We start from the raw sequence: 14,618 nt of genomic DNA on the forward strand, positions 1-14,618 counted from the left end.
TGCACCAAGAACTTGTAACACTCCAAAGAGAAAGGAAAAATTGAAATCGCATCATATGACCCCTTTAATATTTTAATATTAAGATACAAGGTTATGCAAGAACTAAAATATGGGCAATTAGCTCTCTACAGTATAGTTTAATAAATAGCAACAACTGATTTGAAGAGAAATACATCCTGGTAATGCAACATTCATATTTTAGATTCAAACTTTGAGACCTATATGAGCAAGCACTATGATTTGACCTGTAGTTGAAGTCATCTTTGCCATCCAGGAAGCGCTGATGCATTTGACCGAGGAACTCTTCTCTCAGCATGGCTTTCTCTTCTGCATTCGGCTCCCACTCTACCTGTCTGGGCTCGTCACTTTCTAAAACACACAAAAACACATTCATCAATAAAGAAATTAAATGGAACCTCAGTCATGAGTCAGTCAGTGGGATCTCGCACCTTCCTCCTCAGACTCCTCCGCTGCACACTGCTCTCTCTCCTGCTCCTCCTCCAGGCGGCTCTGGATCAGTTTCTCCTGGTAGGAGTTGATAAGCAGGTCAGCGAGTCCCCCCGGGCCGCTTCTCATGGCCTCCTCTGAGCGCTGCAGGATCTCCTCTTCGCTGAGGTACTGTCCGATGCACTGCTCGTATAGCAGCAGATCTCGCACACGCATCTGCTCCTCGCTGAAGTACTGGCCCTCTGCCGAGAGATAAAGTGGCTGAATAAAATAAAAGTGCTATTCTTGCAAGTGGCAGAGGAGTTATTTTATAGATTTTCTTGCCTTGCTTTTTTTGGTTTTATTAATCATTTTATTTAACATACATGAATACAGTACATTATATGTGACCCTGGACCACAAAACCAGTCTTAAGTCGCTGGGGTATATTTGTAGCAATAGCCAACAATACATTGCATGGGTCAAAATTGTCAATAGGGCCTTTCGCACCGCTTTAGTTCCAGAACTAAATGTACTGTACTAAAGTACTGGGACGATTTTGCGCGAACTATTTCCCAGTACCATTTAAAGGGTTGGTTTTGTGGTCCAGGGTCACATATCAAAAGTGAGAGTAAAGACATTTATAATGTTAGATATTAGATGTTTCTATTCATCAAAGAATCCTGAACAAAATGTATCACGTTCACACAAAAATATTAAGCAGCACAACTGTTTTCAACTGATATTAATAAGAAATGTTTCTTGAGCAGCAAATCAGTATATCAGAATGATTTCTGAAGGATCATGTGACACTGAAGACGGGAGGAATGATGCTGAAAATTCAGCTTTGCATCACAGGAATAAATTACATCTTAAAACATATTCAAATACAAAACAGTTATTTTAAAATAATATTTCACAATATTACTGTTTTTGTAATATTTTTCATCAAATAAATGCAGCCTTTGTGAGCATAAGAGACTTCTTTCAACAACATTAAAAAAATCTTACTCCAAACTTTTGAACAGTAGCGTATATTTTATATTACATTATTTTTTACCAATTCTTTTTTTTACTGAATGAAATATATGACTTTAATAAATGAACAATTGTCCAGGTTCATCCGCGCCATCTTGAATTTTTTTTCTTGCTGAAATGCAGTTTGAGACTGCCTTCTCCGTGAGCGATGCTGCGTTAGAATTTGGCCAAAATGAAGTATTTTAACAGGCAGTGTCATTTTGTAACTTTCTGGAGGAGACTTCGAACAAGCTGCGTCTCATTTCGGAGGCTGTGTCCTCCGGAGGTCGCATTTGTCGGTTGCATACGTCATTGAGGTGGTCTCGTTTTAAAAAAAAATGTAATGGTAATGAAACTGATTGTTATTCCTTTTGAGGTGTAAAATACTCTTAATTTCTTTCTTACTCTGCAATCTAACAGTTACTCGATGCATGCAGCCGACAAATGCAACCTCCGGAACAGGCAATCTCTGAAATGAGAGACAGCCATGTTCTAACAATCATAAAGTACATATTCAATATTCAGCAACTTGTGCCAGTCTAATGAACGACAGTATGAACTATGCTGGTACATGGAAGTTGGCCAATTTGTAAATAACTACGGTCATTAATACATAAAAGCCTTGAAGTTCAAGAAAATAAAAAAAAAACTACTTAGAAACTCAACAGGTGACAAACTGATTTGAAAAGCACCAGATTAAAATTCCAGCTGGTGTTTGAAAACAAACAAACAAACTGTGCTTACCCTTCTGAAGAGCACGGAGAGCTGCATAACGATGGTTACGGACCCGTTTCCGGTCGGTTGTGCTGGCTGTGCTGCGTCTCTGAATCTCCCTGCAGTAATACTGCGCTCTGCAGTCACTGCTCAGGTGTGAGAAAGCCTCTATGTGCTCTGGCTTCAGATGGGCCTGATAGCGCTCCAGAAATACCAAGGACTTGGATTTGTACTGATCCATTAAAACCTCCTTCTTCTCCTGCAGAGTTAAATCTGGCTCTCCCAGCTGCTGGCTTTTCACTGGACTCCCACTGGCTGCTATAGCCGCGATCACTGAGCTGAGACAGCTGGATGGCTGCTCCTGAGGAAAACAAGCAAGCGCCGCATGGTTAGACTCATGTATAGAATTATATTGCATGAGCACAGGTGACACCTCACCTTTTGATTTGGAGAGCTGCTTGTTGTGTTGTGGGCCTCCTTGACATCTGTCTCAGCAGCAGGTTCATTGCAGTTGTCAGATGGGTTAGGTTTAGGGCATGGCTGGATTTCGCCCCACATTGCTGTCTTCTGCTTTAGAGAGCAGCGTCAACAGAGATTCAAGAGGTTAGTATCATTTGGTAATTGTACAAAATGACTAGATATTATCTACATCTAAAGGGAAAAGCTAGCATTTCGTCTTTACTGTCACTTTTCTCTCTCTTTCTATTTTTTTAAGTTGTGATGAAAGTTTGATTTTAAGGAAGAGGTGGATTTTAAACAGACTGAATGATTGAAAAAGCCCTCATTCATCACCAGAGAAAAGTCTGTAATTTCACTGACAGGTTGAGACATTTGGACTAAAAAAAAATCCACATATGCATACAGTAGATGAATCATTCGCAGTAAGATCAATAACAAGCTTTTAGACAAGTGAATTTCCATTTCATGAAAAGTTTTAATTTTACTTAAAGGGGTCATATGATGCTGCTAAAAAGAACATTATTTTGTGTTAATGTTCTAGTTGTGTGTTACGACTTACCCATCTTTATTCAAAGAAGAATTCCTCATTTACAAGCAAATGCTTCTCTTTTTACCACGTAATCTAATGTTTTGTCAGTAAGGGACTATCTTGAAATTTGCATTTTGTTTAAGTTTAAGTAAAAAATTTAAATGTAGTCACGTAGCTTGAGTTGGCGCAATGCAACTTTATTTGTCTGATAGCATGTATCAGACCTTGCAAAACTGTACTTTTCATAAAGCATGAATTTCATAAACGACCCTTCTGTGAATGTCAATGAGCTGAACACATCTCACCTGTACATGTGCAGAGTCTGTCCATCTCTGTCTTGTCCCACAGCTGCTCATGTTTTCTCCCTCCTGGGGTTTGATACATGGCTCGATTTCTCCCCACATTTCTGTCTTCTACTTCAGATGGCAGTTTTAGCGCTAACTGCTGTTGATATATCACCCTGACGCTTCTGTCTATCGTTATTTTATTCTACCAAAAAATACCAACGCTAATCATACTAAATGTGTAACTTACTGTATGACAACAGTAACACGTTAATATTCATGGCTAAATTTGTAGTAGTAGGATATATGACAGACACTCGTACCACTTAATTAATGTAATCATTATACATAAGTCCTTTTACTTGTCCTGTATTCAAAACAACAACCAGAAGAACGGCGTTTTAATACGTTCTGTGACCGACCGTCAGTGTAACCACACTATTAGTTCCGTGTGGAACACTTTCAATTCAAACCGATAGTTCCGTTTATTCCAACGTATGTAAGTGCACCACTGTCCAGTAGATGGCGACATACGCCAACACTCCGCTATACTGCTCCTGCCTTTGACCAGTCAGAAAGCTAAGCAAAAATAGTTATTACAGCGACACAGATGAATAATAATTAAAATAAAAATTCGTATGAGCTGCATATAGGATTTTTGGAGGATTTAAAAAAAAACATCCAGTCAGGTAAGTAGAGAATAGCGCATCAAAAAAACATTAATATTTGCCGCCAAAATTTCCACAGTGTTGCTGATAATAAATCTGTGGTAACTTGGTTATCTCATATTCTTTTATCATAATGTCAAAATACTTAAGTAAGGTAAGCAGCGAATTTCAGTCACTGTACTCTGGCTTTTTGGACGAGGTTCATGAGACTTTAATACTTTTTATCCGTTGTTATGCTTGACTTAGTACATGTACTTTACCTTACTTTACTTACCTTCGACGACTGGAGAGTAACAGTGTAAATAAATTCTTCCAAACAAACTGATTTGAATCGAGTGAGTGAATCACAAAGCGGTCCATAATATCCGGACAGCTTTCCATTATACCGTTCGTGTTCTCATTCATTTTAATGGCAGTTGCTGGGCTGGCGCAGGATCCCCAGAAGTACCTAATTCATAATCTTTAATCACGGTCAGGGGCGCCATTATGGTTTCTGGACCCCCTGAATAGCATGTTGACTTGGGCCCACCACGATCACGTTCCGGGCCCCTCTCCTTCGTGGGGCCCTTGGAATCGTCCTAACCTTCCCCCCTTATGGCGCCTCTGATCATGGGCTCTCAGTTCTGCAGCCAGGCTTAATGTTTCAGTAACCTCAGACATAAATACCATAAAAATAACAATAACAATAATGATAATAATAATAATGACTAAACCCTTTATTAGTGACTAATATCCTATAATATGAATATGAAAGACAGCAGACTGGGTATGTTCATTTCAGCTGGGTACTCTACTTTAATATGAAATATTTGCAGTCTGCAAAATGTTGCTTACATCCATTTTACATGTCGTGTGTCCATGAGTATACCACTTTTGCCAAAAAAAACAAAGACTATATAGATGTATTTTGCCAGATGGTGTAGTTACTACATTTGCATCTACGTCTGGGTTCCTGACAATGCATGTCTGCATACAGGTGAAATGTGGGAGTCAACAGTTCCTTTACTATGATCATATCCACTGGTTGAATCATACTGCTTTTGAGTCCAAGTCTCTACTTGTTTCAATTGAGAACATTATCTCAACAGCTGTTTATGAGCTATGCTATAGTTCATAGGTTCACGGGCTCCTGGACACCATTTTAACCATTCATAAAAGATGAATCCTTAGCCATCTGAGATTTCGGTATGGAGATAAAGTTTAGAATAGTGTCATTTAAGCTACACTATTTTAAAGCTGGTGGGTCTGAACTGGCTCTGCTTTTGACCTTATCTTTGCTTGTTTGCCCCTCGTTAAAAACAAAAGACAAATTGCATCTGATTGAAAAAATATTTTTAGGGACAGTTTAATATATTAACACTATTGAACTGTCTATATAAATTTAAAAACAAATTACACATCTTCCTTTTGCTAGAAAATGATTATCTGTAGATGAGAGAATATCCCTCAGATTGTGTAGAAAGGTAAAAAAATACGATTGTATATAGCTTTTCAAACACTTCTTCATCAGCCAAGTCATATCAAAACCAAAATAATAATAATAATAATTTCAGACATTTTGCATTACATAAAGAAGTCTTAGTTGCAATAACGAGAGAGAAGGATATCATCATGAAAGCTTGAGGAAAATGCTTTGATTATTTATTGAAGGGTTAAGGACATTAGGCTGCTTGATGGCAAAAGCTCATATAAAAAAAAAAAAAACCCCGCTAAGAATGTCCATGTGCCCAAAGTGATTAAAACACTTTAAGCAGTTATATACTACTCCATCCATACAGTTCTATCATTTATTCAATAGCAATTTAAAAAAAAAAAACCTCAACAATCCTCTTGCAAAAACATGGATCTAGTACCGTAAGATACATGAAACACTGCACACATTTGTCTCAAAGTCCAATGTTAAATTGATGTCAGATTATGTTGTCAGAGTACATACTTTTATCAATTGTAATCATCCATGATTTTTGCTAAAACTTCTAAACCTCTTGCACTCATCTCAACATAGGCTATCATAAAATATTGCATTAGACAACAATAAGTGGGTTTACTCATTTCTACAAAGAGGAATACCTTGTAATTACATCTCAGTGCAATTAAATAATAAGTTTACAAATGGAAAATATCTGAAAATTGAAATATCAAAAACATCCAGATGTTTGTATTTCTAAATCTCTCGATAACATGCAACTGATTTTCCCTCTCCATCTTTTGAGGAGAATCATAAATGGAGGAAAAAAGTAAATTAGCACAGCACCAAAGCTGCATCAACTATTTTAAATCTCAGGTGATGCATTAATGACACTGGATATGTAGTTGTGTGATTTATATAATTTAAAGAGCAGGATTTGCAGGTGTCATTTACCTGTGATTTGCCAAAAACATCATGGCTTAGTTTAACTATACATAAATCACATTGATCACTTCTAAAAAACAAACAAAAAAACAAATCAAAACATTCCTTTCATTAAACAGTTGTTTCATTGTTTCACAAGGGCACAAACCCAGAGGTGCCATTTCAAAGCAGAGCAGATCAAAAAATAGATCAGACGTGTGCTGATATAAACTCCCTCAGTCTTCTGCTTTGACAGTTATAAAGTTTGAACATCAGGAGAAACGGTCACATTTACATTTGAATTACTCTGTCCTTCACATGCAACTTGTGCCACAGCCAAGGGCCACAAAATGTTAAAATAGGTTATGTTCTGGTTAAATTTGGCTACAATGTAGAGTGTAGCAGAAATCGTAATATACATTTTGAGATGAACCTGAGTATGGTAAAGGGTTGTGTATGTGAGATGCACGTTACTGGCTATGTTTGCTTAAAAAGTGAGTAACCTAACTGGGTAAACTTACAGAAACATTTATAGTGTATTGCACTCAGGCTACAGATCATTTGGAGTTTGGTTCTCATTGGATCTATATTATACGACACACCCCGTCCTCCCAATAGAAAAATAAAAATCATCTCAATATCAGTAGGCCTAAACAGACTAGAATTGATCCCACAGCTATTTGATAAAAAAAATGTACATTCACAAGAAGACAACAGAGGACAATTCAAATTGATGTGTGCAAAAACATTATAGATCTCTATAAAAAATATGTGCATATGAATAAAGCTTGTTTCTCCACTAATACAATATGTTCTCTATTTACACATCATGAGTCAATAAAATACATAACATGTACAGTTCTTATTAGTCTTTTAATGTGTATACTCTGTCTTTACAGAAAACATTACCGATGCTCATGACAAAGGGAGGAGAGACTGACAAATATGATACAGATGATACACAACACTACACATCCTGAACTCAAATCAATGTGATTGAGCACTGGGATTAAAATAAGAGTTCCATGTGGAAACCTGAAATTGCATATCCCATGTTCAACACAGTCAGATCAAACGCTGTTCCCCGCTAGGCTCGGTTGCCATTCCTGGCTGGCTTTCATGATGATATTACATCTGAAAAAGAAACAAGGAAAACTTTGGCTACAGAAAGAGGTCGACATCCCCCATTCAACTAGTTGAGTGTAGTCAACTTGAGTGTGGACGGTAAAATTTGACTAAAGCCGATGTCCCTCATTGGGCTGTCCTGTTTACAGAGCTGAAGTCCGTGGATTCTTCAAACCGGCTGTCAAAGGGGGGCGGCTGTGTGTTTTCACACAGAATGCCTGCCAGTCCGCCCATTGGGGTGGGGTGCGGCAGGGACAGATACTCAGCACAGTGAGAGGGGTGCCGCTCTACTTTGATGAGCGGCTGGGTAGACAGCTGGTTCTCCGGCAAATCCAGAGTGTCCCGCTGCAGGGCCAGGTCATAGGATGGCGTCCTCCTCCGTAGTAGCATGCTGCTCTCCGACAGCTTTTTCATGGATGCGAGAGAAGCGGGAGCCTCCGTTTCAAACAGGGGCTCAATGGAGATACAGGGAGGGCTCATCTTTTTCTTCCGGGGAATGTGCAACGACTGTCCACGCATGGGAACGTGCCTCTTCTCACTGAGTTCTTGACCGAACAGCCCTTCATCTACTGAAGAGCAAATCTCAATCGAGTGCCTGCGATGGTCATCAGTACCATAGGGTTTTTCCAGAAAACCCTCCGTGTCCACGCTGAAGCACTTCTTCGGGTCTTTGACGCTTAAGTTAGCAGCACTGCTGCAGTTCTTCACGGGGACGGGAAGCAGCATCCCTGAGGTGGTGTAAGGAGACAGGGAGTGACTCCGGGCTTCTGCCTGAGTCCCTACCCACAGCCGTGCTGTGCTGTTGATGTGGCGGACCTCCTCGTCGGTCGGATCGGCGGAATCAAACATGGAGCCACTGGGGCTGGTGCTTCTGCTGCTGCTGGCCAGGCTGGGAGGTCTGGAAGGGATATTGTGCTGGCTATGGGGCTGCTGGAAGGTGCAGACACTGGGGGCATGTCCACGTGGGGGCAGCAAGGGTGACCCCTGAGGGATGCTGGGTCCGGTGATCCGAGGAACACGCAGCTTGAAGCTGCCTGTAGTTATTCCTGCCTGTCTGTCGGGATTGTCTTTGGAGTCGAAACTTTGCACGTCGACGGAGTCATTTTTAATTGCCTTCTGAAAGAATAAACATAGGACAACGTGAACTGCAAGCACTGAACAACAGTGAAGCACTTAATACAGATGAGACGAGCGAGAGTATACCTGTCTGCGTAAAGTCCTGCCTATGCTGTGGGTTGGAGAGGGCATGGGAGGGGGAATCTTGGGGAGGTAGTTGAACTGGGAATGGGGAGGAACACCGGGGACCTGGAGCAGGGAATGGCTTTCGCATGGCTGGGAGTGGACTGAGGTGATAGAGCCTACAGGAAAGGTTAATGAAGACTTTTCATAAGTTTTTTTCCCCCTTTCGAGATCAGTAATTATTAATACACAAAGTCATGTACTCTGATTCTTTATACCTAATTCAAGGTACCCTTGACTGGCTTCCACTTCTTCCAGTGGATAAGGAGCACTGGCTGGCCTCACAGGGCGAAACATGTAGCTGTCATTGGGCAAAGAGTGCATCCTTGACACTGACATTTTCCGTGGAGAGAGCAAATTCTCCTGTGTTCTTTGCATCCCCTCATCCTGCGGAAGAGAAATGTATTCTTCTGCTTTTGTGCTTTTGCCCTCCCACATAAACTCACAAACCTATAAACACCTAGAGCCAAGCTTGCCAGGTTCATACACCAGCTCGCTGCAGCTGACAAAGCAAATACACTCCTTGCCAGAGCAGCCCATGAGGGGTAACAAATGTTCCTGGCTTCCCCGCAGAGCCTCACTTCTCACTGTCCACATCCCCTCAGCATATTTTCTTTGTATTGTGACAACTCAGCACCCAATAAAACACAAATGCAATTCTGTTGCCCGCAGCTAACTCAGGCTGCTCCTTATAGAGTTAATGGTGCTCAGTAAGTGCAGAACTAAACTAAGAAAACAAATGGGATAAAGTTTCGTACACTATTGCCAGTTCATTATACCACTATTTTTGTCAAGGACCCCCAAATATGACGATCCCCCAAAGAAAGAATTAAAATATAAAGGCAGGTATATATTTTCATGTATAAAGAAAAATATTAAGTGTTATATACCCTAGTACTCTGTTGCAGCCCCTTGGAGTTCCCCAGATCCCAGTTTGAAAACCCTTCATTATACTTAAATACCATAAAACCATAAATACATGGTTTAACTAAAAACATTCTTTCTTTTCGACACTGTTTGTTAATGACTTCTGCGTCATTTGGGGTAAACCGTGGCATGTATACCTGTCCATGCTTCTGCGGGTGTGGTCCTACATAAGTTGCCCTTCCATCCGGCCCTGAAGAGCTCCCTGCTGAGACGTTGCTGAGACGCCGAGCCATTTCCATCTCCATCTCAATCTCAGCGTCCATTTCTGCATCTTCTTTAGCCTCCTTATTGCTCTCCTCCAGGTGTTTCATCAGTACGGCCACCACCACGTTAACCAGCACAAACTGAGCGATTAGCACAAAGGTGACGAAGTAGATGGGGGAAACCAGGGGCAGATAGCTGAAGCAGTTACTTTCATTTGGAAGGCACTCTCGCAGAGTGTCCTGCAAATATGCGACACGTTCATGAATAAAACTGCACCTATAAAACACTCTCAATGCAATTATAAAAAGACCAATGAAAAGTCTTTCTGCACTGTATACCTTCATTATGCCATTCCAGTTGTCCCCCGTCGATACTCTGAATAACGTTAAAAAGGCCATTCCAAAGTTCTCAAATGTAGCATGTCTGCTTAATCCTTCGCATGGGTTGTTGTCATTGCATTCTAGATGAAAACATAGGTAAATAATAGTTTGATGACAGTCAAATACTTTTTATACACAAAAAGCATAGCTAGACTATCACTGAATGTGTTGCTAAAAGTGGAGATAACCTGACAGAGTCCCCTGTATTACCATTAAAGAAGCAAATGAGCTGTTGCCCCCAGACACGTCTGACACAATAATTAGGATTGATTTTAAAGTTGAAGGCTAATGAAAGTAATTAGAGTGCTTGCCCTTTAAGAGAAACCATAATCCTGTCATTCGTGTTCCAGAGGCCTCTCGCAGGGATATAAGTAGCATAGAAATGTCTATTTGAGCCTAGAGGCTATCTTACAAAAACGCTGCCATTGCAGGAACAAGCTCCAAAGATCAACAGAGCTAATTTAGGTTCTTCTCCCCTTATGACAGCACTGTATTCTAAGGAGAGCTCTAAAACGGTAAGAGAACTGAAGCGTGCCTTTGGGGACCAAATTTAAGCATTTCTAACCCAAAAATGAGAGTGGCAGCTAAGGTAGAGCAAAGCCGCTAGAACTGTGAAATGGAGAGCTCAGTATGAACAGTGAGCAGGATTGCAGCACTGACCTAGTTTCCCAAAAAGCTCCACGCCAAGTGCCGCATAAATGAAGAAGAGGAGCATAAACAGCAAGCCCAGATTTCCCACCTAAAGAGAGGAAGCGCATTATCACAGTATGTTATTAAACAATCAATCATGGGGAGTAACATCGTGTTATAGATATTTTATCTCCAACTTTCTCTCTGTCCTCCCCCATGTCTTACATATCCACACAAAGACAAAAAACAAATGCAATTGTGCAGTACATCTATATCTCTTTAAAGCAAAATCACACACACAGCATATGTGTGTATAAAAATGTTTTGTCAGGTAATGTTTTGTCTATAATACACTGTGCAGTATATATTAGAGTTACTTTAGCTGTTACAATATTATTCTCGGGAACACTTTAGTTTAGGGACCAAATCTCACTATTAACTACTTGCTTTTTTTGCATGCATATTACTAGCATATTGGCTGTTTATTAGTACTTATAAAACACATATTCTGCATGACCATATTCTACGTCCCTAAGTCTTGCTCAATACGTAAACTTAAGAACTACCTTACTAACTTAAAATAGGCAGTATTTAGGAGTGTATTGAGGCAAAAGTCATAGTTAAGAGTTACTTAATAGCAAGAATTGGAGCATAAAATAAAAAGTTACCTTATTCTCTATATCATAATGTTTTAAAAGTACATTAGTGCAACCTAATGTATTTGGCCATGTTAAATAATATATAACAAAAGACAAAAATATTTGTAAAATTATTATTTTTAACAAGTTATGTATAAACATAAATGTAATATAACAAATATAAATACCATATCATATAAAATAATATAAATATTTTTATATAAAAATATATATTTATTATTAAATAAATACATGAATGAATTAATGTAAAAACACACAACATTAGTTACCTGTGGTAAAGCTTGCATAACTGTGTCTAGCAGGGCTCTCATGCCTGTAGCCATCTTCAAAAGCTTCAGTACTGCGGGCAAAGGCACAAATCAAATCCCACAAGTCTATTTGTAATAGAACATGCAAATAACTTTTTTGTTAACTAGCTAAAATTAAAGGACCTCTGGCTATTCTCAGCACCCTCATAATGCGGATGATAGTGGGGTTGATTGGCAGTGCTGCGTTCATCTTGATCTCCTCCAGGGTGATGCCCATGATAGAGAGCAGGACTATGGCTAGATCCAGCTGGTTCCATCTGCCAGCACATTACAACATCATACAGTTAAAATACAGCATCCAGCAACGAGCATCGTTTAGCTAATCGGTTTTTGAGCATTAGACAAGCTGAGCAAACAAACCGTACACAGATTTATGAGCAAATAGTGAAAATAGAACAACATACTGTTGACTGCACCTGTACATGTGCTATTGTGGGATTAATGATAAGCAACAGGGATCATGACTCCTTTTAATTTAGCATGTTTCATTTAACTGAAACAAATGATTAATCTCGTTCCCTACGCATGATATGACATCAGACGCCACATATTAAAACATGACTTAATCACACTTAATTACAAAAGTGTTTTACAATGTGTTACTGAGGATAGTGAAGTTGCCCTGTGATAATATACATAATATATTTAAGGATTCAAATGCATGATTACGTCCGAACCAAACGCACTGCAATAAGATTCAAGCAACAAGCAATTTGTCTGTCCACACCAGACTCATCCTAGCTACGCGATGCAACAAAATCAATCAACAATCAATCACAGCCAATCAGAAGAGCACATGGGCGGGCTCTCTCTGCAAGCACACTGCACTTTTAACAAATGAGTGACTGATACCATCTTTGGTATGGAAGTTTATGTTTCCGTTAATTCATTTTTTAAGATCTGAGGTAAATTATCCACTCTCGCTTTCAGTATGGTAATAAAGGTCACACAAAATGGTGTTCGATCTCATAATTAGACCCTTTTAACATTAAATAAAGCACATAATCAGTACCTCAGATCATCATTGTCATAGTGTGTATGTTGTTCTAGACACAATGTCGCAAATAAAAATAGAAACCATTTCTAAAATAGAATCTACTGTCGCTCGTCGCGTATCACCTTCACGGCTGGTTAGGACAAAAACTCTGATTAACATGGAAAAGATACCTTTTATGGTGTGTTGCAACGCTTCTGATTAGGACAGTTTTTTGTTAATTTCAGTTATATTTATAATATTGCCAAAAGAACAAAAGTCTGAAGCATAAGAGTGATTTACATAATCCTCCTTTTAATCTCTCCCACCCTCTTTTATCCCTTAAGAATACATATTTTGATTGTAGTTCTTCATTAATTATTGTGAATTATATTTTCTGTCTGATCTAAGTGAGAGTCAGTCACGCTTTGATCTCATGTCTTTGTTGGCTTGAATAATCAATCAGTGCACACCATCTCTGAACGAAGATAAAATATATTATGCTGTACACAAAGCTGATGGGGTCTTTAATTAACTTTATTGGGTTAAGCACTTGGAAATTACTGCATGACTACAGATATCTAAGAATACACGTATATCCAATGCACAAAGAGAGCATGAGATAAGGGACAAGGTCACTGAGGGGTTGGGGACCGACAAGACTCCCCATAGACCTTCTTAGAGAGACTTTAGTATCAGGATTAGAATTAGAAGGCTTAGTTAAAAATAAATTGGTAATGAGAATGTAATGTATATAGCAAGTGTAATAATACCATCGTGCACACTAATAAACACAATACAGCTTGAATCCATAATTGTTTTGTAAGGGAATATATAATCATTTTAGCACATTATTTCATAATATCAGTATAAAATGGATTTTATTTCCAGAAATGTATTCAGTGCAATATATGAAGAGTTCATTTGCAAAAACCGATAACTCCATTTTTATTTTTATTTTCAGAAATCACGTTTTTAAACTGCGCATTCCAAGTAATATCAATCAAACTGCAGTTGGGTTGTTTTGATTAAGTAATAATAACTTAAACAAATACACGTAATTTACAAAATTAAAGTTCATTGAAAGTATGTTTTTTTTTACATATTAAAAGCTTGTTTTATAGCAAAAGCAGATAACTCCAACAGTCGTTTTTTGGCAAAAGCACATAACTCCACATTTCATGTTTTAGAGTAAAAAAAAAAAAAAACACTTGTTTAATCTTTGTAATCTGTATGGATGTGATTACACGCAATACACTGTGCTTTTCCCTCACCATTGTAACGCGCTGCTTTTGCAAGGTTCCGTGAAAACGTTTAAGCTTTTATTTTCCTTTTTCGCCCTGAAGAAGATATCACAGATTCATCAAGTTTGTCTTAATTATCCATCCTCGATCACTTTTAGGCCACGCGTCCACACGGAGACGCGTTTAGCTGTATACGCATAAATTTTGTAGGCGTTTCGTCCAGAAGGATCCGGTGTTTTGGGAGAGTGAAACCGATATTTTTTTAAACCGGGTCCCAGAGTGGATAAATCTGAAAACGCCGCCCTTGTGTTTTCGTGTGGACAACGAATCCGTATATTTTCTGAAACTATGACGTCATCAGTCCACGTCTCGCCCCTAGTCAGACACCGCTACGTCACGTAACAGCAACAAAAACATGAACAAACACTGAACGATTGTCTTTTTATTAACTAACATTAACACAGATTAATAAATGTATTGTTCCATGTTCGTTTGTAGGC

At 39.0% G+C, this 14,618-nt stretch overlaps 2 protein-coding genes across 4 annotated transcripts in view; both read right to left on the bottom strand.

The window, feature by feature from the left end:
• The window catches only part of ccdc97 (coiled-coil domain containing 97), a 4,851-nt gene extending 1,000 nt beyond the window's left edge, over positions 1–3,851 (bottom strand). The window contains exons 1-6 of one of the 3 annotated variants that reach the window (XM_016549789.1): positions 3,614–3,851; positions 3,451–3,567; positions 2,596–2,727; positions 2,188–2,518; positions 450–689; positions 246–369 (exon numbers count right to left, since the gene is read on the bottom strand). In XM_016549789.1, the coding sequence (XP_016405275.1) occupies positions 246–369; positions 450–689; positions 2,188–2,518; positions 2,596–2,727; positions 3,451–3,549 (926 nt within the window). In that variant the 5' untranslated portion in view covers positions 3,550–3,567; positions 3,614–3,851. Of the gene's footprint in view, positions 1–245; positions 370–449; positions 690–2,187; positions 2,519–2,595; positions 2,728–3,450 lie in introns of all 3 variants that reach the window. The other 2 variants (XM_016549798.1, XM_016549778.1) reach the window with 2 other exon arrangements.
• Positions 3,852–5,689: 1,838 nt separating this feature from the next.
• Positions 5,690–14,618, bottom strand: part of LOC107738000 (voltage-dependent T-type calcium channel subunit alpha-1H-like) — a 105,533-nt gene continuing 96,604 nt past the window's right edge. Inside the window, exons 28-35 of the mRNA XM_016549660.1 lie at positions 12,025–12,158; positions 11,863–11,933; positions 10,965–11,043; positions 10,263–10,384; positions 9,858–10,163; positions 9,012–9,180; positions 8,758–8,912; positions 5,690–8,670 (exon numbers count right to left, since the gene is read on the bottom strand). Coding sequence (XP_016405146.1) covers positions 7,681–8,670; positions 8,758–8,912; positions 9,012–9,180; positions 9,858–10,163; positions 10,263–10,384; positions 10,965–11,043; positions 11,863–11,933; positions 12,025–12,158 — 2,026 coding nt within the window. The 3' untranslated portion in view covers positions 5,690–7,680. The remainder of the gene's footprint in view (positions 8,671–8,757; positions 8,913–9,011; positions 9,181–9,857; positions 10,164–10,262; positions 10,385–10,964; positions 11,044–11,862; positions 11,934–12,024; positions 12,159–14,618) is intronic.

The sequence above is a fragment of the Sinocyclocheilus rhinocerous genome, unplaced genomic scaffold (assembly GCF_001515625.1).
Source record: "Sinocyclocheilus rhinocerous isolate Xijiao unplaced genomic scaffold, SAMN03320098_v1.1 scaffold461, whole genome shotgun sequence".
Lineage (NCBI taxonomy): Eukaryota > Metazoa > Chordata > Actinopteri > Cypriniformes > Cyprinidae > Sinocyclocheilus > Sinocyclocheilus rhinocerous.